Below are 22,623 nucleotides of genomic sequence, written 5' to 3'. Positions count from 1 at the left end.
TGGCCAGACCATTTCAGGTAATGACATGGCACTGGAAATCATTTTGTGAGTTGTTTAAAAATGTTTTTCTTTTCCTAAATAGTTGTAAAGAACTTGGTCTCTGACTCTTTTGAGATTGAAGGTGGTTTACTTTTAAATAACATTGCAAATGTCTTAGTTGTTTTTACCTTTGTTGCTGTCTGAATGTTAGCATGTTATCACTTTTTTGTATTATTGAAGTTGATTTACTCATTTAATGTAGGTGAAATGTTCTACACAAAAAGACATTTTCTAATAAAATTTCTATTCTGCTTATGTTAGGTCATTTATCAGGTCAGCATCTGTAAAAAATAATTTTGAACAGGAAAGGTTTTATGAAAGGTTGTTTGAAGGAGGATTGTTGGATCTATTCTGAAATCGATCCTTCTTCCTGGTACGTGTCTATACCGTCTATCTTAAATCACATTGCAAAACATTCCCAGCTAATGCCGTTATGGCTCATGTCATTCATTCGGTGCCAAGAATGCTTGGGGAAGCCAACTTGGCTCAGTCTCAAACAAAAGTACAGCTGGGATGTGTTAAATATTCGGCAGACTGGGCCATTGGAAATGAGTTAAATATAGCACTCTTGACTTCCTTAACTAAGGCAGAAAAAGGTAACACTCAGGTTAATGACCGTGGGAAAGTGTTTGTTTTCTTTGCCTTCCCAAGTCTCTTATTTCTCTTACTCTTCACTTACTGATTTATATATTTTTTTGTCCTATTGGCCCTGTTATCAATCCCAGCTACTACTGTTTCAGTAGATTTAGACCAATTATAAAGAGCCTGAAAACAAAAAGCAGGTTTTAAATGAAAGCTATGGATTGTGTTAGCACATTATGCAATTATGTTCACTTATGTCCGGTATTTTTTACGTCCTTACTCTTGTTTTTTGTTAGGGTTTTTTTGGTAGGACTTGTGAAATGTCAAACCGTTTTGGCCAAAAAAGTTTATCTGAACATGTCAAACCAAAATGATGCAGACTAATAAAACAGAATTTGGATTTCTCTTCGTTTCTGATCTATTTGCAGATTTGATTTCAGCCAAAAATGTTCACTTTCATGTCAATATTCAGTTCAATAAAATTTTTATTTGTGTAGCGCTATATAAGTAAAATATATAGAAACATATAAATTAAGTGTACAAGTTTATCCCTAATGAGTAAACAGAGGTGATGGTGGCAAGGAACAACTCCCTGACACAACATGAAGAAACCTTCAGAGGAACCAGACTCAAAAGGGAGCCCATCCTCATCTGGGTGACAATGCAACCCACATTATGGGTGGCACATTGGTGCAGTTTCTGCTTCACAGCTCCAGGAACTTGGTTTGATCCTGAGCTGTGTGGTGTTTTACATGTTCTTCCTCGGTCTGTGCTGGTTTCCTCCAGGTTCTCCAGGTTCCTCCCACCTTCAAAAATATACCGGTAAATGAATAAGCAATGCTAAATTATGCAAAAAATGCTAGTTGTGAAACACGCCCAGTGTTCCTGGGATATGATCTGGATTTGCCGCTTCCCTGACCAGGATAAATCGCTTACTGAGGACAAATGAAAGAGCAAGCCACTGAATATCTTGCTGCACACCTTATGTAGAAAAAATGCCTTCAAGTATAAATTTTTGCCACGTTTCCCACCTCAGTTTGAATTCAGTACTGAGATTTAGTGGCTGACTAGAAGCCTTTGACCTACAGTTTATTTCTGTGGAAGTAGTTCTGGGTTCCAGCTATATTTGTTGAAGGTGGTTAGCTCAGTAAACATTCGCCTTGTGCTTCCTTTTTGAATGGAGGATCCTGAAGAGAGAGAGAGAGAGAGATTGTATTCTAGAGCTGAAACGGACAGCCCTTTCATAATATGGTACTTAAAATTTAATTGTTGATGTTTCTTATTGATTTGTCTTCCACATTCGTAATAGTTCTAATTACATATGGCTGCATTGGATATTGGATAGGAACTGACAGTCTTATTAAAAGCTATATGCCATAATTTAGCTGATGGGTTAAAGCAAAATGGTCATATTACTTGTATGCTCTGAATCTTGTCACACTTTTTGAGTTTTCGATTTATACTATATACTCTAATTCTTGATTCTGTCTTGAATACACTGTTTCCTTAAGTGAAATGTATGCAATACATGCTCCAATCACAGCTATACTGGTTCCGCAGACTCCGGGCTCGATGGATCAGATGGGGAAGATGCGAGGCCAGCCATATGGAGCGGGAAGCCCATATACTCAGCAGCCCCACCAAGGACCTCCAGGGGGCCAGCAGGGTCCTGCATATCCAGGCCAGGGTTATGGGCCGCCTGGTCCTCAGAGATACCCAATGGCCATGCAGGGTCGCATGCAGTATGGCCAACAGGTCAGTGATTCCTAATACATAATGAAATTTCTGAGGAAGAAAGATTCATTCATTGTAGGTGCAGATTCTGTTTATCAATATGAATGGTTGGCTACTTGCGATGGGCATGTATATTCTGAGAAAGGTGGATAAAAATGTAAATTCCTTTTAGTTTTTGTTCCGTTGTTTCTCTTTCTATGGACAGATGAACTTGGCATATAAGTTCTGTTGCAGTTCTTTGAAGTTGGACCCTTTCTGCAAGGCTGCTATGTCATAATGTAATAGACAAGATAACTTTTCTGCAGTTATGAATGAAAAATGTTATTGAAGAAGGCAGCGCTCAAGGAAGAGTTTCCTTAAAGAGATTGTGATAAACTTTGCAATCAGTCGCGCTCTATCCATCATGGAAGATTTTATGGGAAATAACAGGGTTTTAATAAGTAATTTTACAAATCCATCAAGCCTGCTTTGTATCTAATGAGTGTGGTGCTGCTCATTTGTGTAGATGGCATACGGACAGCAGGGACCAGGTGGTTATGGGCAGCAGGGGCAGCAGCCTTATTACAGTCAGCAGGGCCCAGGCACTCACCCGGGTCAGCAACAGTCACCGTACCCTCACCCTACCCAGCCATCTGCACCTCACGGACAGGGTGGCCATCCCTACCCGCAGTCTCACATGCCTCAGCAGTCCCAGGGGCCATTGGGCGTGCCCCCACCTGGGCCATCTCAATCACAAACTCCCTACTCTCAGCCCCCTACACCACAGTCCACTCAGTCCCCATATCCTCAGCAACAGACACCCCAGTCCCAGCCTCCTCCGCAGGGAGCCTCTCAAGCTCCTCCAGCATCACAGGCGCAGTCCAACTATACTCACAGCCAAGGAGCCCAACAACCACCATCACAACAGACCCCGCAAGCACCTACGCCAGCCTCCCAGCAGCCCACAGTGCAGGGGCAGCCTTCCTCATATTCCCAGAATCCTTCGCAGCAGCAGCAGCAGCAGTCTTCTTATCAGCGTTTTCCTCCCCCTCCTCAGGTAATATGGAAGTTTACTGTCTTTCATGCTAGAAGATGCATTTTCTCTTGCCAACTGGCTGACACATCCAACTGCATTCCTTCTAGAAAGGTAGTCCCTTGCTAGTTTAGGAATGGAGCCGCTTGATGGCCCTTGAAAGATTGTTAGAATTGTCCCAAATGTTTTGAACATTAAAAAAAAGCAAAAGAAGTATATAGGAGTATTTGTTTATAAGTGAACCTTTGCATAGGCTCCCTTTGAATGTTGCATGCAGGTACACTGGATGTCCAAATGTGTTCATTAATGACTTTTATAAAAAACAATTGTACTGCAAGAATAGGAAGTTATAACATCAATGAAATTTCCTTTCAGTCATAAAGAAATGTTCTCATTATTCTGACTTGGTTAGCTATTACATTATGGAGAAGCCTGATGAATATCTGTTAAACTACATTTGTTGAAATACTGATCGTGTGTCAAAGGTGCTTTTTAAAGCCTGATTTGTTCCTCGAGTGTATGAAAATTATTCAGCATTCATAGAATGTCCACTAGGGGATAGAATACAAACAATGACATGTTTCCTGTAAATCAAATAGCTAGAAGAGGCATTAATCAGCGTTTCATGCTGACAAGTGGAGCAGTGTGCTTGGACTCTCTCTCTCTCTCTCGCTTTCTTTGCATGGGCTTAAAGTTATTTTTCTAAAGCACTTTTCAGATGCTTTATGTTCATTATAGCAGTGCATTGGAGCGATGCCAGCTTTACAGTTGGATTAAATAATTTTATTGAAAGCAAGAGTGGAAAAATCATAAGTTTATTAGCTAGCAAAATAAAAGCTCCAATATTCTTGCCCAGTCCCATGTTTTGGTTGCCATTTGGTTGCTCATGTTCATCAACGTTTCCTCATACCCATGTTCCTGATTTGGAAGACAGTTTCTCATTATGGCAGTACTTGCAAGTACTTGAAAGAATTTAACTTTTATCCAATGTCCAGATAGCCCAAAGTGGTGTATACATCTGTTTGGCCTTCCTGGCGATTGAAGTAATCCGTACGTTTGCTTTTGTTCTCACTTTCCAGGAGATTTCCCAGGAATCCTTTAGCTCACAGTCCAGTGCTACTGCCTCCAGTCAGCCTGTGGCCTCCACTAAGAGCTCCTCCGAGGACATGCAGGGACGACCCTCCAGTCTACCTGTAAGTCTTCTTTCTTTTCCTGTCCTCACACAAGTGCATTCATGTCTCAAGGTACTCAGAGTTTGCAGCATAATTTAAGTATGCAGTGTGAAATCTGTCAAATTTCCACCTGTGAGGCGAGTTCTGTTTAAACTGCTACAAACTGTGAGGGATCATTTAAGGGACATCCTCATTAGCTGCTGTGTCAGCTTGGGGGATTCCTAATGGCTCTCAGAGGGGAGTATATCGGTCTTTTTTTGCGTTAATAATGTTGATTGTTCCGTTGCATTAGAATCCTGAGGCATAGCTCAACGCTGAATGGGATCTCTATTGATTTCTGTCTTTTCTTAATGAAATTGATTTGAATGTTGAAGGCTAGAGACAGACAACAGATGTTTTGACCACTGAGGCTTAGACAGATGGAGTGAACTCGTCTGCGCTGATTCAGCACATCTGCACTTTACCACTGTAGCCATGGCAACCTTGGAATGCATTGTTTTTTTTTTTTGTTTTGTTTTGTTTTTTTTCCTCGTCACTATCTTCAAGTTGAGATAAATAAGGCCAGCGGCATGGTTGTGCTTGCTGTTTGTGGCTCAGCAGAAGTAGTCTGCTGGGTACATGTGTGGGAATATGTCATTAAGAAATAAATATACATGTTTGTTTTTGGGTTGTTGTGGTGTTTTGTTTTTTTTTTTGGTTTTTTTTGCACAGATTTGTCCATATTTGGTGATTGGGGTTGCATGCTTTCTCTACATTTTTGTTTATTTTAGAGCCAAAGATTTGAACACAAATAATTAAACTCGTTATAACAGTAGCTTTTAAAGTATAATGCAATGAGAAAATAAAAATAGTATTTAAAACATAACATGCTTACAAAATTTTATTGTGTAATGGTGTAATGCTATGAATTTAATCGTCTTAGAAGACCAGAAGATCTACTGTAGGTGTTGCATATAAAAGTCATAAACAATAGTGTTTTTATTTATTTATTTATTTATTTATTTATTATATAGACTGAATGTTGTAATATATATTTTGTTCTGTGCAAATCCTACATCTTGTATCCTTACTATACCTTCACTAAATCCTTCCTATTTTTCATTTGTTTACAGGCTACTGTTTGTATTTAAGCACATACCTGCCTTTCTGACCTTTATCTCTCCTTACTGTTGTTTTTCCCTCCCCCATCAAATTATGTTCTTCAAATTTTACAACTTTTATCCTTAGGGCATTTTACATGTAAATGATGTGCTTATGGTTTTTAAATGGAGGTGTGCTCTTGAGGCTTAGACATGCTCAGTTGCGTTCATCAGTTACCTTCTGATTAATGCTGTTTTCAATGACAAGTCCCTGTTTTGTGAATTTTATTCCTTTTATATAGCTTGGTAGAGAATAAAGTTTAGATTTAAAGCATAATCCTCATGTGTTTTGAGAAACACAAATTGCATGATCATGAAATGAGGTATATTTTGTGCTGATATTAGGAGGCTATCTAAACTGGTTATTTGATAAAGGATTTTTGTCCAAAAATGCTTGGCTAGCTATTGGTGTGTGGGGAACAGTCACTTTAAAGCAGTGGTCATACTGGATGCAAACAAAATCCGCCTGGTGAAAAAGCTCGGTCACCTGAATGAAAGAGGATGTGGTATGTGAAAGAGATTCCCTTCCGGGTGTAGTTCATTTCGCATCCATCTCCTCCGATTTCACTTTGCACTGTGAGTTCTTCTGGATGAATTTTAATTCTGCAAATGGCAATCTTGGAAACGTGGGTCAATAGTAAACTAGTGCAGAGTTGGGGTCACGTGTTTTGTTATACTCAACATGGAAGAACTGCTTATTTTTCCAGCCTGTTTTATACAACAGTAGTACATTCATGCATGAACATTTATTAACAGTTCTTTAGCATAAGTTAACAAGCTATCATGTGTGTGCTAAGTGAATCTGCTAATAATCTATTTAACATACAATGGCACATTGCAAGGATTAGTCAACAGAATGTCTCTGTGGCTCACAAACACACAACTAGTTTGCTGGCTAAGTGGTTCACTGAACCAGTACTTGTCCTCAGGAAACAAATTACCACACAGGTACATCTAAAAAAAAAAAATTCAAATATCGTGGAAAACGTCACTTTTTTCCCGTAATGTAATTCAAAAAGTGGAACTTTTTATATATTTAATTAAATATTTCAAGCCTTTTTTTGTTTTCAATCTTGATGATTACAACTTACAGTTCATGGAAATCAAAAATCTAGTATCACAAAATATTAGAATAAAGAATTTATAAATACAGAAATGTCGACCTTCTGAAAAGTATGTTAATTTATGCACTGAATATTTGTTCGGGACTCCTTTTGCATGATTTACTGCATCGGTGCGGCGTGATATGGAGGTGATCAGCCTGTGGCACTGCTGAGGTGTTCTGGAAGCCCAAGTTGCTTTGATAGCAGCCTTCAGCTCCTCTGTATTGTTGGGTCTGGTGTCTCTCATAGATTCTCTATGGGGTTCAGGTCAGGTGAGTTGGCTAGTCAATCAAGCACAGTAATACCATGGTCAGCAAACCAGTTACTAGTAGTTTTGGCACTGTGGGCAGGTGCCAAGTCCTGCTGGAAAAGGAAATCAGCATCTCCATAAAGCTTGTCAGCAGATGGAAGCATGAAGTGCTCGAAAATCTCCTGTTAGACGCTGTATTGACTCTCGACTTGAGAAAACACAGTGGACCAACCCCAGCAGATGACCTGGCACCCCAAATCATCACTGACTGTGGAAACTTCACACTGGACTTCAAGCAACTTGGATCCTGTTCCTCTCCACTCTTCCTCCAGACTCTGGGACCTTGATTTCCGAATGAAATGCATAATTTACTTTCATCTTCCTCATGATTGTGGTTGTGTGTACCGAACCAGACTGAGAGATTAAAGACTCAGGAAACGTTTGCAGATGTTTTGAGTTAATTAGCTGATTAGAGCTCTTCTCAGGTCGACATTTCTGTATTATAAATTATTTATTCTAATATTTTGAGGTACTAGATTTTTGATTTCTGTGAGCTGTAAGCAATAATCAAGATTAAAACAACAACAAAAAAAAGGCTTGAAATATTTCACTTTGTGTAATGAATCTAGAGTATCGGAGAGTTCCACTTTTTGCATTAAATTACGGGGGGTAAAAATAACTTTTCCACGATATTCAAATTTTTTGAGATGCACCTGTATATAATCAGCTGATTTAGCTTCATCCTGCTGAAGAAATTCACATGGCAAAAATCCAGTGTGATGCTCTTGAGGATTATGATGATTTTTTGTTAAGTTTATACTGTATTCAAAAATGAATCTGAGGATCAGTTTCTCCAGTCTTTAAGAAAGTATAAATGTTTATTTTTTCCACTTCTGGGGAAAAGGGTTTTTGAGCAGCAGCAGCTATGAATGATTGCTGGACAGTCCACAGGCTTGCTGAAAAATCATGGCCTAAGTGTTGAGGAATATTTAACTAGAAGATGGAGAATACACAAAGACTGTTCTTGCAGACTGTAGTATATTATGTCTTCTACACAAGTGTTTCAAAGTAAACTAGCATCTTCTCTTGAAGCACTTCAGTGTGTCTGTTAACTAGTAAGAGTATTTCTTGCCAGGTTTCCATTTAGCTGGCGATAGATAGGTAGTAGCCTGTTGGCCTGTATTTGTGGCTAATAAATGAGATTCTAACTGTATTCCCTATAGCATGCATTAATGGTCTGGCTAAACCAGTCCACCTAGTCTTTTTTTTTATTTATTGTTTTATGTCTGATCGTTTTCAGATCAAACCTTTTTTAAAATTTGATCTCTACATGTTGATCACCTTTGTCTTATTTCGTGTATATAGGATCTGTCAGGCTCTATTGATGACCTGCCCACTGGTACAGAGGGAGCGCTCAGTCCTGGTGTTAGTACATCTGGAGTGTCTAGCAGTCAGGGCGAACAGAGCAACCCAGCACAGTCTCCGTTTTCCCCTCACACTTCCCCTCATCTCCCGGGCATCCGTGGACCTTCACCCTCCCCTGTCGGCTCACCTGCTAGTGCCACAGCATCCCGCTCTGGACCCCTCTCTCCAGCAGCAATGCCAGGTAAGAGAGCAGAAGAATACTATCAGGGTGGGCAGATGAAGAGGCTTCCACGTGTCCATTTTATATTTATCCTCTTTATGTTTGCATTTTGCTCATCGTAAGCTTTAGTTTGCAGTAATCTGTATTGTGTATATAATATATATATATAATATTTTTTTATTTTTTACAGGAAACCAGATGCCTCCCCGGCCCCCTAGTGGTCAGTCTGATGGTATTTTGCACCCTGGTATGAATCAGCCTGGCATGGGCCAAGATAGAGGTAAAGCCTAGCCTCGAGAAACAGTATATTATGCTATTATTCCTCTTGCTTCTTTATTTACCTTGTTTAATTTTTCTAAACCAGGATTCATGCAAAGGAACCAAATGCCACCTTATGGCTCTCCTCAGTCTGGCTCTGCATTGTCACCTCGGCAATCGTCTGGAGGTCAGATGCATGGTGGAATGGGACCTTTTCAGCAGAATAACTCAATGGGCAGCTATGGGCCTCAGGGTGGCCAATATGGCCCACAAGGTGAGCAGTTCAAAGCTAATAACACAGTTATAAAGTCGGTATCTGAAGCCTTGACAGTTCCGAACAAAAGCCCAAAGGATGTGTTTCATAGTTGTAAATGACAGAAAACAAATTGAGCCCATGACATGTTGAAGCTTAAAGAACGCATACAATAAAGGTTTCAGAATCCTCTAAACAGACATGCATCAATGAATGTGATTTTAATTCAGGGCAAAATCAATCAATTTAATTCAGAGCACCATCTTCCACCATTTTATATTATGCCTCTTCAAACATTTGAATATTGCATACATTAGAACACCTGGCCATATCTTATTTAGTTTTGATCTAGGATATTTTTCAACCATATAAAGGTGTAGATAATAAATATCAAGAAAGATATTAGGCACTGGTGCTTGTGCAAAACCAGAACTGCAGCTGAACTTTATTTAACAGTACAAATTTGTGTTTGTGTTCATTACTATTCTCATCATAGTGTTGGCCTCTGGAACATCTGATATTTATTTATTACTCCGTATTGTTTGCCCAGGTCATGCTTTCCTTTCATTAATGTTTCATCAATTATACTACTGACCACCTATTTGACCAAACCGAAGCAAATTTTACATTTACTTTTCTCATGCCTAAAATTTGGTCGGTTAATTGTCAGAACTTGATTTAACTTTACTTAACAGTCCATTTGACTGGTTTAAAAGTAATTTAATGTTTAATTACTTTGATAAACTTACTGAGTTAAAGTTAAAATCTGAAAGTGTAGGTGTAAGAAGTTGGGACATGAAAAACACATTTTTGGGACTTTAACTTGCTCTTGCGCTTTCTCCGTCTTGCTCTTTGAGAGCCCAGTAGATCACAGTGCGGCTATTTTTAGCCTGGGTGAAAAGAGGCAGCTGACGTAGCACAGCCCACGTCAGTTGAGCTGCCACTATGACTAGGTGCTACAGCAACGCTCCAGCCTGCTAGTATACCGAAGGCCCTGTAAGCCACTAGTGGGACATGATGTGTAATTATGCAAATTTTCTGAAATGAAGACATAATTAAGAAATCATTTATGAAACTGAGTCATAACCCTTAATTGTTTCAGTTTGTTATGAATATAGTTTTATTGTTACTTTTGGGAATTTCTTTTTCTGCCAAATGAGGGGCACTAAAGCAGAATAGCTATATCAGGCACTCATGATTATCATAACAGATGAAATTAAGGGGTGCAGGTAGTGCTACTTCAGATATAGCTGCAGGAGGAGGTCTTGGACATTTTGTGCATGTTAAAGTACACTGCATTTACGAGTATAGTACAATATATTAGAGACCAATCCTTCCTGTTTTTGCAGGTTACCAAAGGCAACCAGGTTATGGTGGCATACCCAATGCCAACTACCCAGGCCCTGGCATGGGAGGATCTATGAATCCTATGTCTGGACAGGGGGGAGGCCCACCTTTTACTGGAATGCCACCAAGTAGGATGCCACATGCACAGATGGGTGGACGACCATATGGTCCTAATATGGGGCCCAACATGGGTCCTAACATGGGCCCCAATATGGGCAATATACCACCACAGGTTGGTTCTGCAATGTGCCCTCCACCAGGCCTCAACAGGAAGCCACAAGAAGCAGCAGCTGCCATGCAGCATGGATCTACCAATTCCATACACAACAGGTATGTTGATCAAAGTTCAGTCAAAGCACCAGTATGCTTCATAAAGTTGATCATGGAGTACTACCTGCATGCAGTATCCACTGCAGTTTTGTAGTGTTGAACCACTTTGTATAGTTAAAGTGTCCCTTGGCCCCTTCTTGGATTGAGACCTTGTTGTAGTTAAGGGTCTTGTATACTTCTATAAACCTCAGGGCTATATCGCTCCCAGTTGACCCCCTTTTTCTGAAGAGATCTGAAGGGAGAGGTCAGACATAAATTTAAGCTAATAGCTCCCATGAAAGGTACAAAAAGGTCTAAGTGTGTCCTTCATGGATTAGGGTTATCAGGACCCAACCCTAGTGCCTCTCCGGTCACTGGGCCACCCATGTAACTCTGATGGGCTTTGCCTGAATTGACAACATGGAGCCATCTTGTGGACTCACCACCAGCAAGATAAAGAGTGGGGGGAAGGGGGTCACATGAGGATTTGTCAGTCTCGAACTGGGGAGGGGGGAAGCCAGAATTCCCCAAATTTCACTATTTAGCATTACGTTTTGTCTTGCAGGATGCCTGGTTATCCCAGCATGTCTCCTGGTATGATGGGCTCAGGACCTCCATATGGGCCCTCCATGAACAATATGCCAGGAATGATGAACACCCAGGGACCACCCTTCCCCATGGGTGGAAATATGCCAAACAACAGCAGTGGTGAGCAGTCAAGTGCTAAATATATTATTCTGTATCTTCTGTTGAATAAAATAAATAAATAAATAAATATTTTTGTTAAGGTGATAATCCCTTGACATTGTTGTCTCTTTGTTTGTTTCAAGGTATGTCCCCTGGTCCAGAATTTGGTATGGATGGGAAACTCAACCAGCCACAAAAGATGAATAACAAGGCTGAAGGGACACCCAAGTCAGACTCCAAATCCAAGGTTTGCTCCCCAGGAAACAAGAAGCATTTTATTCTGATGGGCACTAAAACATGTCATGTACCATTTAAAGATGAAATCCATCATTCAGTCCTACAGTAGCTAGTGCTGTCACTTCGTATGGCATATTTTCTTGACTATTGCTAGACTTCTTACTCCTTCTCAGCAGAATAGACGATAGAAAAAGTTTAGTCAAATGCGGGTATATACATTTAAATGTTGTGCTTAGAATAGGACATCTAAAATTGTAAGGGGGAATTTCATATATGCCAGTGTTTAGTTCATTAGAATCGAACCCTGGTGTGATTTCCTCTTCGGTTTGGTTTATTTAGGCATGTGAAAGCGCACCATTCACACTCGTGTGCAGACCGTAACAGCTGGTGCAAGATCACGGTAGCCTTGGTCTGGTTCCTGTAGCATCAGTCAACCAGACTGCAGCAAATGAACCAAACGTTGTGCATTTTGGGTTGTGGGTAGACTTTATTTGTAGCTGTGAGCTGCTAAACTGACCCATGAGGCACAAACGTTTCTGATTTCTGCATGCATAAATTCAAGATTTGTTTACTTTTTTTCATTGCTGAATTTCTGACCAATGAATATACCTTAAATACCCCTCAGCCAATGATTCTTTGCTTTTTTTTGGTTTGTTAAATTATGTGCAGTGTGAAACCAAACCGCAAATGAACAAAGGTATTTCACTCTGATTCAGACTTGGTTAGTAAGTGTGAAAGCGCCCTAAACACGAACATGAGCTGCCACCTTCCGATTTCCTTGTGTAATTCTTCTACAAACTCTACTTATGTTTAGAAGTCAAGCTCCTCCACCACAACCAATGAGAAGATCACTCGTCTGTATGAGCTTGGTTCTGAGCCAGAACGGAAGATTTGGGTGGACCGTTACTTAGCGTTCATTGAGGAGAAGGCAATGGGCATGAGCAACCTGCCTGCCGTAGGCCGCAAGCCCCTCGATCTCTTCCGCCTTTACATGTCTGTTAAGGAAATTGGAGGTCTCACACAGGTGAGAACACAAGCAGCTAGTGAGATTGCATCCATCCTCATGTATACTTGAGCAGACATGATGAAGAATGAGAAACATCTTCTCTGGCTAATTTTTCACGTGGCTGCTTACAGGTCAACAAGAATAAAAAGTGGCGAGAACTTGCCACCAGTCTGAATGTTGGCACATCCAGCAGTGCAGCTAGCTCACTAAAGAAGCAGTACATCCAGTGTCTGTATGCTTTTGAATGCAAGATTGAGCGTGGAGAAGATCCACCACCTGACATCATGTCTGCAGAGGGCAAGAAGAACCAGGCTAAGGTCCAGCCACCCTCCCCAGGTATGGGCATATTTTCAAAAGTTAATTATTTCATTGAATTTTATTTTATTTTTTTACACAGTCTTCCTTCATTGCATATCTGATTTTCCCCCTCTTCGTCATGGTCCAGCTGGATCTGGTTCCCTGCAGGGACCTCAGACCCCCCAGTCCACAAGCAGTTCTATGGCTGAGAGTGGGGATTTGAAGCCTCCTACACCTGCTTCTACCCCACATAGCCAGATGCCCTCAATGCAAAGTGGCAGGTGAGTTCGTGTTATTTGTTATGGCAGTCTTGGCAGTTCATCTTATTTGACTGCGAACAGCTACTTATCTGGTGTGTTTCATAGGAGCAGTGTGAACCTTCAGGATCCATTTGCTGATGGCAGTGACCCAGCATTCTCTAGGAGAAACACCATGACTCCCAACTCAGGCTACCAGTCTGGCATGAGCACTCCGGAGATGCCTGGCCGCATGGGCCCTTATGAGCCCAACAAGGACCCATTTAGTGGCATGCGTAAAGGTAAGAACTTTCAGTTTTACTTTTTTTTTTTTTTTTTTTTTTTTTTTTTTTGTCTTTCATAAACAGCTGCATATGGTTTACCCTTAGAAATTTTAAAACATTTAAAATAAATAAATAAATAATACTAATAATATGTTTGATTTGTATACCACAGAGTGAACAAAGTTTACCACAAACAAGAAAAGTGTTTTAGCCAGATTAAACCCAATTATATGATTTTTGTGTACTTTTTTTGCCAAATGTTAGCCAAGCATGGTAAGCCAGACCGATTGATTGATTGATTTTTTATTTATTTTTAAGAGTCTGTGTATCATTTATATGATTTGTAGTTGGGGAGCCTTTCATGGCTGGTGCACAGGGTCCTAACAGCAACCTTGGAGAGCAGTTTAACCGTGGATCAGGAGGTCCAGTTGGGAATATGCCCATGGGACAGAGGCAGCAGTATCCATATGGAACAGGCTATGAGAGAAGGTAAAGTCAAGAAGATCTCAACATCAGGAAAATTATTGCCTGCGTTGGCATCTTTTGAGAGAAGAGAGTAGCTTTAGCTTCAGTTGCTGGTTTTGTATAGGATATTTTATAAATATCTTGTGTGTTCTCTCTAATTTTATAGGCCAGAATCAGGGATGGGCCCAGAAAATAATATGGGACCTGGAGTACCACAGCCAAACATGATGCCTTCCAACACTGACACTGGGATGTACTCGCCGAATCGCTACCCATCGCAGCAACAGCGGTCAGTTGCCTTTTTTTAGGAATGAAATTGTGACGTTTCTGAAGAATGCATTTAACCAGACAGCTGCTTTATGCTGAAAATTGATTTTAACACATGATGTCCTTTGCAGGCTCGATTCCTATGGTAATCAGTTTCCTGGCCAGGGTGCGCCTCCTGGTGGCTCGTACCCAAATCAGCAACCAGGAATGTTTCCACAGCAACAGACTGTAAGTGATTATATTAACTTGGCTGTCTCATTTATAGTGACTTTTTTATTTTTTTTTTATAAACATATTAGATGTTAAATAGTGAAAGCAAATTACTTCATAGCCACACTGAAATCTGAAACAAACCAAAAATGGCTTTAATATAAGAAACTGCAACTAGTTTTTTAATAGGAAGAGGGTGCATATCCTGATAGCTGTGTATAAAATAACATGAAAAGGCCAAAAACAAACCTCAAACATCCCAGCTGTGCCTTTAATTTAATTGGTACTTTAATGTTATTTGTCTCCAACCAGAACTACAAGAGACCAGGGGAGGGAGGCTACCCTCCAGCAAAGCGCCATCACGATGGTGAAATGTATGGCGGGCCATTTGGTGCTCAGCAGCCACAGCAGCAGCCTCAGGCTCCTCCTAATGCTCCTTCAGCGGCTCAGCCAGAAATGTACAACCAGTTCGGCAGCTCTTACCCTGGACCAGAGCGGCGGCCTCCTGGACCACAAAACCAGTTCCCTTTCCCTTTTGGAAGGGATCGCATGCAGCCTGGCTCAGGCCCCAACTCTCAAGCGTCCATGCCACCTCAGATGATGGGCAGCTCCATGCAGTCAGGTCCTGATGGCCCCCAGGCTGGTATGTGGCAGGGCAGAAATGAGTTGGGCTACCCCAACTATCCAAACAGACAAGGACCCCTTGGTGGACCTGCGCAGGGCCCAGGATATCACGGCATGAACCGATCTGAAGAGATGATGTCATCTGAGCAGCGTATAAACCATGAAGGACAGTGGCCAGGGCCAAGGCAGCCTGCGTACGGCCCAGCGGGGGCTGGGCCACCCATGAGCCGCCCCCTGCAGTCCAACTACCAGTCTCCACAAGCCATGCAGAACCACATTCCACAGGTGTCCAGCCCCACTCCCATGCCCCGGCCGATGGAGAGCAGGACATCCCCAAGTAAATCTCCCTACATGCCCAGCAACATCAAGATGCAGAAGGCAGGTCCACCTGTGCCCGCGTCCCATATCATCCCTTCACCTGTACAGCCTCCAATGATGAGGAGAGATCCTCCGTTCCCTCCAGGGTCTGTAGAGGCCACACAGCCTGTTCTCAAGCCACGCAGGCGACTCACCATGAAAGAGATTGGTAAGTGTTTACCCTTAGTAGGCTCAACCATGTGGTTTAAAGTGCAACTGATGTAGTTGTAATGCACTGCCAGGGCTGACTTTGGATGGCTGACTAGAATATTTATTAGGGCCTGGCCGATATGAAGATTGTCAATGATGCTGAGCTATAAATTTTAGTAAATGATATGTTGAATGATATACTTTTAGATGGTTATAAAAACATTAAAACTGCCAGTATACTTCAAATCACAATACTGCGATACAATCCAACTTTTACCAGGCACATACTAATTTTGAACTGCTGCCACAGGGGATTTTGCATGTAACCTTGTTAAACTGTATTGCTTGGCATTAGGTTAAATGATACCACAGTATTGTTAAACTCTGTTTATAGCTGCCATAACTGGAACTAACTTGATTCACAGACATGCGTTGTAACTTTAAATATAACTGTAAACATAAAGTAAGTTCTTTTGTTTAATAAGTTAAAAAAAAAAAATTGTGGCAAATTGTTTTGTTATAAGAGGAAAAAGAAGATCTCAGAACAGAAAACACAGTGACCATCAGTTTGGGTTTGAAAGCTTGTGGAGCATGCCTCCCAAGACGATAATTTTACAGGGCTTTACTAGACAATTGCCAATTTCATTAGTATGTCTAGTCTTCATATTGTTGACTGCTACATAGAGCTCTCAGATTGAAAAAAAAAGATAAAACCAATAGTAATTTAGTACATTTCCAATTTAGCATCACCCACCACACATTTACTGAACACAGGGCTTTGTGCTACAGTAATGTGGCAGATTGAGACTAAATCACTATGCAGAAATATTTTTGGTTTTGAGCATTGTTAGATATTTTTCCTAACATGTGTCTTGTTTCCAGAAAGCCTTAGTTCTTGTTTACAAAGATGTTATTCAGTGCCTTATGGTGTATTTGACTGTGGTTCCAAAATGGCCCTGTATTCATGAATACAACAAATAGAACATCTAAAGATAAATTATTGATAATCTGGTGAAATATTAGTTTTATGGTCTTTGGTCTTAATATGGTCAAAGGTACATTTATAACATTCAACAATTATTCTACACGCTGTTTTGAATTAGTGCAGCTGTAACACGAAATATTGGGAGCAGTGTACTAATCTGAATCTCAAACATTGCACTTCTCAGGCACACCAGAGGCATGGAGGGTGATGATGTCTCTAAAATCGGGTCTGTTAGCTGAGAGCACATGGGCTTTAGACACCATTAACATCCTGCTGTATGATGACAACAGTATCTCCAATTTTAACCTCGTTCAGGTGAGTTTTTCTCCCAAAAAGTTTAAATGAGTTTTTATCAACCACAACCTTGTTATCCTCATCAAACATCCTTGTCTTCTTCACAGCTCCCTGGTTTCCTGGAACTAATAGTGGAGTATTTTAGACGTTGCCTCATTGAGATCTTTGGCATTCTGAGGGAATATGAAGTTGGTGATCCAGGACAGAGAACCCTGCTAGACCCCAATGCTCTCAAAGAAGGAGAGAATGGGGAGGATGAAGAGGAGCCAGTTGTAATGGGTATGGAGGAAGATGGTGAAACCGAGGAGGAGGGTGAAGGGGAAGAAAACTCATCACAGCAGCGTGTGGAACGTGCCTCAGCAGTGCAGCCTCAGATAAAGACGGAGAAGAAGGCGGGTGACTCAATGAAAGATGAAGATGGCAAAGTGATGGAAAACATTCTGCCTACAGAGCTAAAATCAACAGAAGCACCCCCTCTAGATCTTTGTGTGACTCAGGAGAGGCCAAAACAGGCCAGCAAGTTTGACAAACTTCCCTTGAAAGTGGTGAAAAAGAAGGATCCATTTGTGGTAGACTGCTCCAGCAAGCTCGGACGGCTTCAGGAGTTCGACAGTGGTCTGGTGCACTGGAGTATTGGTGGAGGTGACACTACAGAGCATATTCAGACCCATTTTGAGAGCAAGACAGATTTATTGCAGTCAGGGAATAGGACAAAGCCTACCCAAACGTGTAGAAGGAAAAAAGCATCAGAGAAGATTGAGTGTGAGGCACCCGTAGTACCCTCATGTAGTGTGGAGCGAAGGAAAGAAGAGGAGCAGACACAACCACAGCAATCTTCTACCAGACAGTTAACCGATGGTGTTTCAGAAGAAAAGGAGGAGAAACCTGTCAATGTCCCTGAGTCTTCAATGGAACCAGTATCGCAGAAAGAGGAAGAGGAACCAGAAGGATCAAACCAGGAGACCAGCAAGCTGGCTCTCCTCAACATCAGTACTTCCTCACAGAGTCAGCATTCTGTCACTGTTCTAGAGGATGAACCTCACAGCAAGGACGAAGCCCCACTAATCACGCTTTCAGACTGGCAGGACTCGCTTGCCCGCCGCTGTGTCTGCGTCTCCAACATAGTCCGCAGTCTTTCGTTTGTCCCTGGCAATGACTTGGAGATGTCCAAGCATCCAGGGCTGCTTCTGCTGTTGGGCCGCCTTGTTCTCCTTCATCATCGTCATCCTGAGCGTAAACAGGCCCCTTTAACGTATGAGAAGGAGGAAGAGGCAGACAAGGACATTGGCGAGAAGGACGAATGGTGGTGGGACTGTTTGGAGCTGCTGCGAGAGAACTGCCTGGTCACGCTGGCTAACATTTCAGGTCAGCTTGACTTTTCTATCTACTCCGAGAGCATCTGCTTGCCTCTGCTTGATGGCTTGCTCCACTGGGCTGTGTGTCCTTCTGCAGAAGCCCAGGATCCCTTCCCTACTTTGGGGCTTAATGCAGCTTTATCTCCTCAGAGACTGGTCCTGGAAACTCTCAGCAAACTCAGTATCCAAGACAATAACGTGGATCTTATTCTGGCAACACCTCCGTTCAGTCGACTAGAGAAGCTTTTTGGGAACCTTGTACGTCTGGTTGGGGACCGAAAGGTTCCTGTATGCCGGGAGATGGCAGTTGTGCTTTTGGCCAACCTTGCCCAGGGTGACAGCCTTGCAGCCCGTGCCATTGCGGTACAAAAAAGCAGTATAGGGAACCTTTTGGGCTTCCTTGAGGACAGTTTAGCAGCCACACAGTTCCAACAGAGCCAAGGGTCCCTGCTGCACATGCAGGGGGCGCACTTTGAACCTACAAGTGTGGACATGATGCGTCGGGCTGCTCGGGCTCTACATGCCCTTGCTAAGGTGGAGGAGAACCACTCGGAGTTTACACTCTATGAGTCGCGGCTACTGGACCTCTCGGTCTCCCCTCTTATGAACTCTTCAGTGTCCCATGTCATCTGTGATGTACTGTTTCTGATTGGCCAGTCATGACAGCTGTGGGGAGCGGTAGCTCCACCTTCTCTGGTTTTTGTTCTCTCCTCTCCTCCTGTGTCCTTGGTGTGCAGGGAATGAAAAGCAGAGAAATATGACTTTCCCCCCCTTTTTTTTATTTTTATTTATGCAAGGATTTCACCCTTTGGTCCTTTTTTGCTGTGTCTCACTTTGGGGAGGTTATCACGAATTAGCTGTGGATCATAAACCAGAGCCTCAAGAAATAATAAAAAAAAAAATGACACAAACTGTAAACTCTGCCAACTAACTGATACGGCCAGGGACCCCAGGTTTTATGTGCTGCCCAGTGGGGGAAGGGTGGGTTACTTTTTTATATCAAAATAAATAAATGAATAAAATAAATAGCAGAGAACCTTTTGACCAAAGTTGCTGTCTCGTTTACAGTGAGTTTGGGGTTAACTGTGCCCTTGCTCTCCACTAAAGGGCGAATTGAGTACACATCTCTGGTATTTGAGTCTGATTAGATGAGTGAACACTTTGTTGGTGTTGTAGGTGTTGTGATGCTGCACGTTCAACCCCGAAGGAGCCACTTCTCAGCCTTGAGCAGGATACCCTTACAATGGAAGCCTGTGCAGTAGATTGTAGACATTTTCTGTACAGCTCTGTAACCCTTTTCCTTATGACTGTAAACACTGCAGCACTGTTTCATGTGGAGAAATCTTGGCTCAGCAGCTCCACTCTTGTTTTTAAACAGTTTTTAAACTTTAGTTTGATGGTAAAGAGAGAAAGGCTTTCTCCCCAAAGTATTGAGAACCTTGGACACCCTTACCGCCTCTCTTTAACCCCTTGATTGTATGACATGACCCTTATAAAGAAATCGCCTCCTAGGACTGATTTTGAACTAAGATACAGCCCATGCTATGATGTATATAAGATGTTGTACATTACACTTTTTTTCCCCCTCTGTCTCTCTTTCTCACCCTGTCTTTCACTCTTATGCTTCTCACTTGTCTATGAAGAATGAAAGCGGACACTCAAGTTGGATTCATAGCATAAAATCTTTAGATATATAAACAGAACCACCTTTTGGCCTCCCCACAGTTTCTCCATAGTACAGCAAACAAATATTTTAATTTCTTCTCCTGGTACAAAATAAACTCTAGATGAAGAAACACAGTTGAGATATTTTTTTTTCTCCAGTGACATGAACTCTTCATATTTGTATTTCAGACTATGTAGCTAAAGCGTAATGTAAATTCCTCCTTTTCCCCCTTTTTGGCTCAATGAATATCATTTATTCAGTATGAAATCTTTATACTATATGTTCCATGTGGTAAGAATAAATGTACATTAAATCTTCGTAAGACGTTTGTGATTGTTTTATTCATTTGGACGGCCAGTGACCGGGCATCAGTTGAAAATTCTGGTAATCCAAAAGTCCTTTGGATTCAAAGTCCCTGTTGCTGTCAAATCTCTACGTGCCAGCAGCTGAGTTTGTACCATAGTCATGTAGTGTAGAACAGTTAATAAGTAACTGGCGAGTATTGCATTTTTGTTGTTTTAGCGTTGCACTCCAGCACATTGGTGTGTAACTGTGACTATAAGCACTATTCTGCACGTTCAGAAAACAATAACTGCATCAAAGTAGAACGAGTGAACGCTGAGTTCAAGTGTTAGTTAATTTTTTTTCTACCAACATAAGAGATGACTGGAACGGTCACATTGACAACAGTAAAAAATTACTTTACTTCTCGCAAATATATTATTGTTAAGTTAGAATTATACTGGTCAATCATTTTTGTTGTGACAAGGACTGTGAAGAATTGAAGTTACAAGATAACTGACCTAAATCCCCATTTGTCTCTTTCTCCACTTGTTCTAAAGTTTCTGCACCCACTGCTAATGCTAACCCATGTCCTATCTGATATTCAACAACTCCTATCCAAGGCTCTTCATTGGGGAACTCTGCTTTCCAGCTTGAAGCAGAAATCACTGTTTTCACTGACTCTTTTAAAAAAAAAATTACAAAAAGAAAATACTATTGTAAGGATGATCTCAATACACTGGAAAGTTTCGCACTCCATATGATCAGAAAACGTAAGTATTGTCTTTGTGCTGGTGAGGCTTTTAGAAACAATACAAACATTCTTAGAGCACAATCCAGCAACAATTAATTATTATTATTATTATTGTTATTTTTCATAATTTTTATGTATGGCATGTTGTGAAATGTGGTAAGCAGCAGGCAATGAACAGTGCTGCTGGCTCCTGTTGGTAACAATCTAATGCAAGTAACCAAAGCATACATCCAAGTGGATTTATATCATGGCATAAGTTCCAGGTTAATAGGTCCTTATGAGATTAAAGCTTTTTATACAATAATTAAAAGCTCTTTTTTTCAATATGAAAATCTACAGTATGTGCTTTGTGATTTTTCAGGCTCATCATAGCTGCTTTGTTATATATGAATGAAAAGATGACAGCAAGAGTAACACACTACCTCATGCAAATGATACAAATAGAGGGAGGGTCATTTTTTCAAATAACTTTGATGTAGTAAGTTGCATTTTTTTAATGTGAATGTTTGAACCTTTCTTTTAATTTTCTTTCTTTTTTTTTTTGACTTTTTTTGGATATGTTTGACTTGCATAAAAACATATTGGCCCATTTTTGTCAAAAGACATTGAAGTTATGAACCCTGTTATTGCCATTTACAGTTATTTGATATAGAATCCAAAATTTACGTGCAATTGTATTTCGCATAAATAACTGTAATAAGTGCCACTTCAAACAGTATGATTAATTCAGTAGATGATTATGCGCTCTTCTTAAGGTACACAATGTAATTTTGATTTTATATATATAAATATAGTTTTAGAAATTAACTAATATTGCAAAGTGTATGAAATCCTTCTATATATTCCAAATGAGAGAGAATTTTTTGGTGAGAGGATTGTTTATGTATCTTTTATGTATGGAAGTATTTTGTGGACAATATTCAAAGTGTATTTGCAATTGCATTTCTTTTTTGTGGATGCATAAATTGTGACATAATTTCAATGAAAATGCAAATCGTGTATTACTGTTTGCATTTTCATTTACACGAACGTACAGTCTGCCAAATTTCAAATGGAAACACAAAGTTTATTTGCAATTGCATTTCCCGTATGTTATGCGTTATGACCCTGTCATATTGAAATAACAACTAGACATGTACATTTCCTGAAGAAAATGTGAGTGGTGCTTGCCGTGGTAAAACTCGACATCGGGCCGTCTCTACCATGATGCAAGTGACTGCAAGAGAGCCAAACCATAAGTCTGTATAATGTTCTGGTGCTAAAATATGGTTAATTCAAGCCGTTATACGGTTGCTAGGCGGTCGCTAAGGTGTTGCTAGGTGATTTGCTAGGGTGTTCTGGGTGGTTGCTAGGGTGTTGCTAGATATTGTCCCAATATTTTTAGGCTTCAGGCCGTGCACTCAGGTGTGTGTGTGTGTGTGTGTGTTTTGACAGTTGTAGCCAAGCTCTGAACATTCCCTCAGTGTAAGTGAATGGGGTTTTTAGGAATTTGTGTCTTAGCAACTACAGCAAAATGCTGTAAAATAAAATAAAATAATAATTTAAAAAAGCAAGTGGCTTTTATTGCTATTTTTTCTGCAATAATGTTTATATAACAATTGTTTGTGTAATCACATTTAAAAATGTCTATCATTAATAATTATTAATAAAATATATGCTATAAAAAATAACTAAATATTGTACC

The 22,623-nt window shown here is 40.8% G+C and overlaps 1 protein-coding gene across 2 annotated transcripts in view; it reads left to right on the top strand.

Annotated features, from left to right (window-relative positions):
* Positions 1–20,220, top strand: part of arid1aa (AT rich interactive domain 1Aa (SWI-like)) — a 27,277-nt gene extending 7,057 nt beyond the window's left edge. The window contains exons 2-20 of one of the 2 annotated variants that reach the window (XM_053632878.1): positions 2,182–2,376; positions 2,861–3,391; positions 4,447–4,560; positions 8,397–8,637; positions 8,807–8,896; positions 8,981–9,148; positions 10,477–10,804; positions 11,349–11,491; positions 11,614–11,717; positions 12,522–12,731; positions 12,845–13,049; positions 13,159–13,291; positions 13,382–13,548; positions 13,878–14,019; positions 14,162–14,284; positions 14,394–14,490; positions 14,785–15,622; positions 16,773–16,903; positions 16,990–20,220. In XM_053632878.1, the coding sequence (XP_053488853.1) occupies positions 2,182–2,376; positions 2,861–3,391; positions 4,447–4,560; positions 8,397–8,637; positions 8,807–8,896; positions 8,981–9,148; positions 10,477–10,804; positions 11,349–11,491; positions 11,614–11,717; positions 12,522–12,731; positions 12,845–13,049; positions 13,159–13,291; positions 13,382–13,548; positions 13,878–14,019; positions 14,162–14,284; positions 14,394–14,490; positions 14,785–15,622; positions 16,773–16,903; positions 16,990–18,900 (5,871 nt within the window). In that variant the 3' untranslated portion in view covers positions 18,901–20,220. Of the gene's footprint in view, positions 1–2,181; positions 2,377–2,860; positions 3,392–4,446; positions 4,561–8,396; positions 8,638–8,806; positions 8,897–8,980; positions 9,149–10,476; positions 10,805–11,348; positions 11,492–11,613; positions 11,718–12,521; positions 12,732–12,844; positions 13,050–13,158; positions 13,292–13,375; positions 13,549–13,877; positions 14,020–14,161; positions 14,285–14,393; positions 14,491–14,784; positions 15,623–16,772; positions 16,904–16,989 lie in introns of both variants that reach the window. The other variant, XM_053632874.1, reaches the window with a different exon arrangement.
* The last annotated feature ends 2,403 nt before the right edge of the window (positions 20,221–22,623 follow it).

The sequence above is a fragment of the Ictalurus furcatus genome, chromosome 1 (assembly GCF_023375685.1).
Source record: "Ictalurus furcatus strain D&B chromosome 1, Billie_1.0, whole genome shotgun sequence".
NCBI classification, from domain to species: domain Eukaryota; kingdom Metazoa; phylum Chordata; class Actinopteri; order Siluriformes; family Ictaluridae; genus Ictalurus; species Ictalurus furcatus.
Note: the sequence above shows the minus strand (reverse complement) of the source record. Positions and strands in the feature narration are given on the sequence as shown.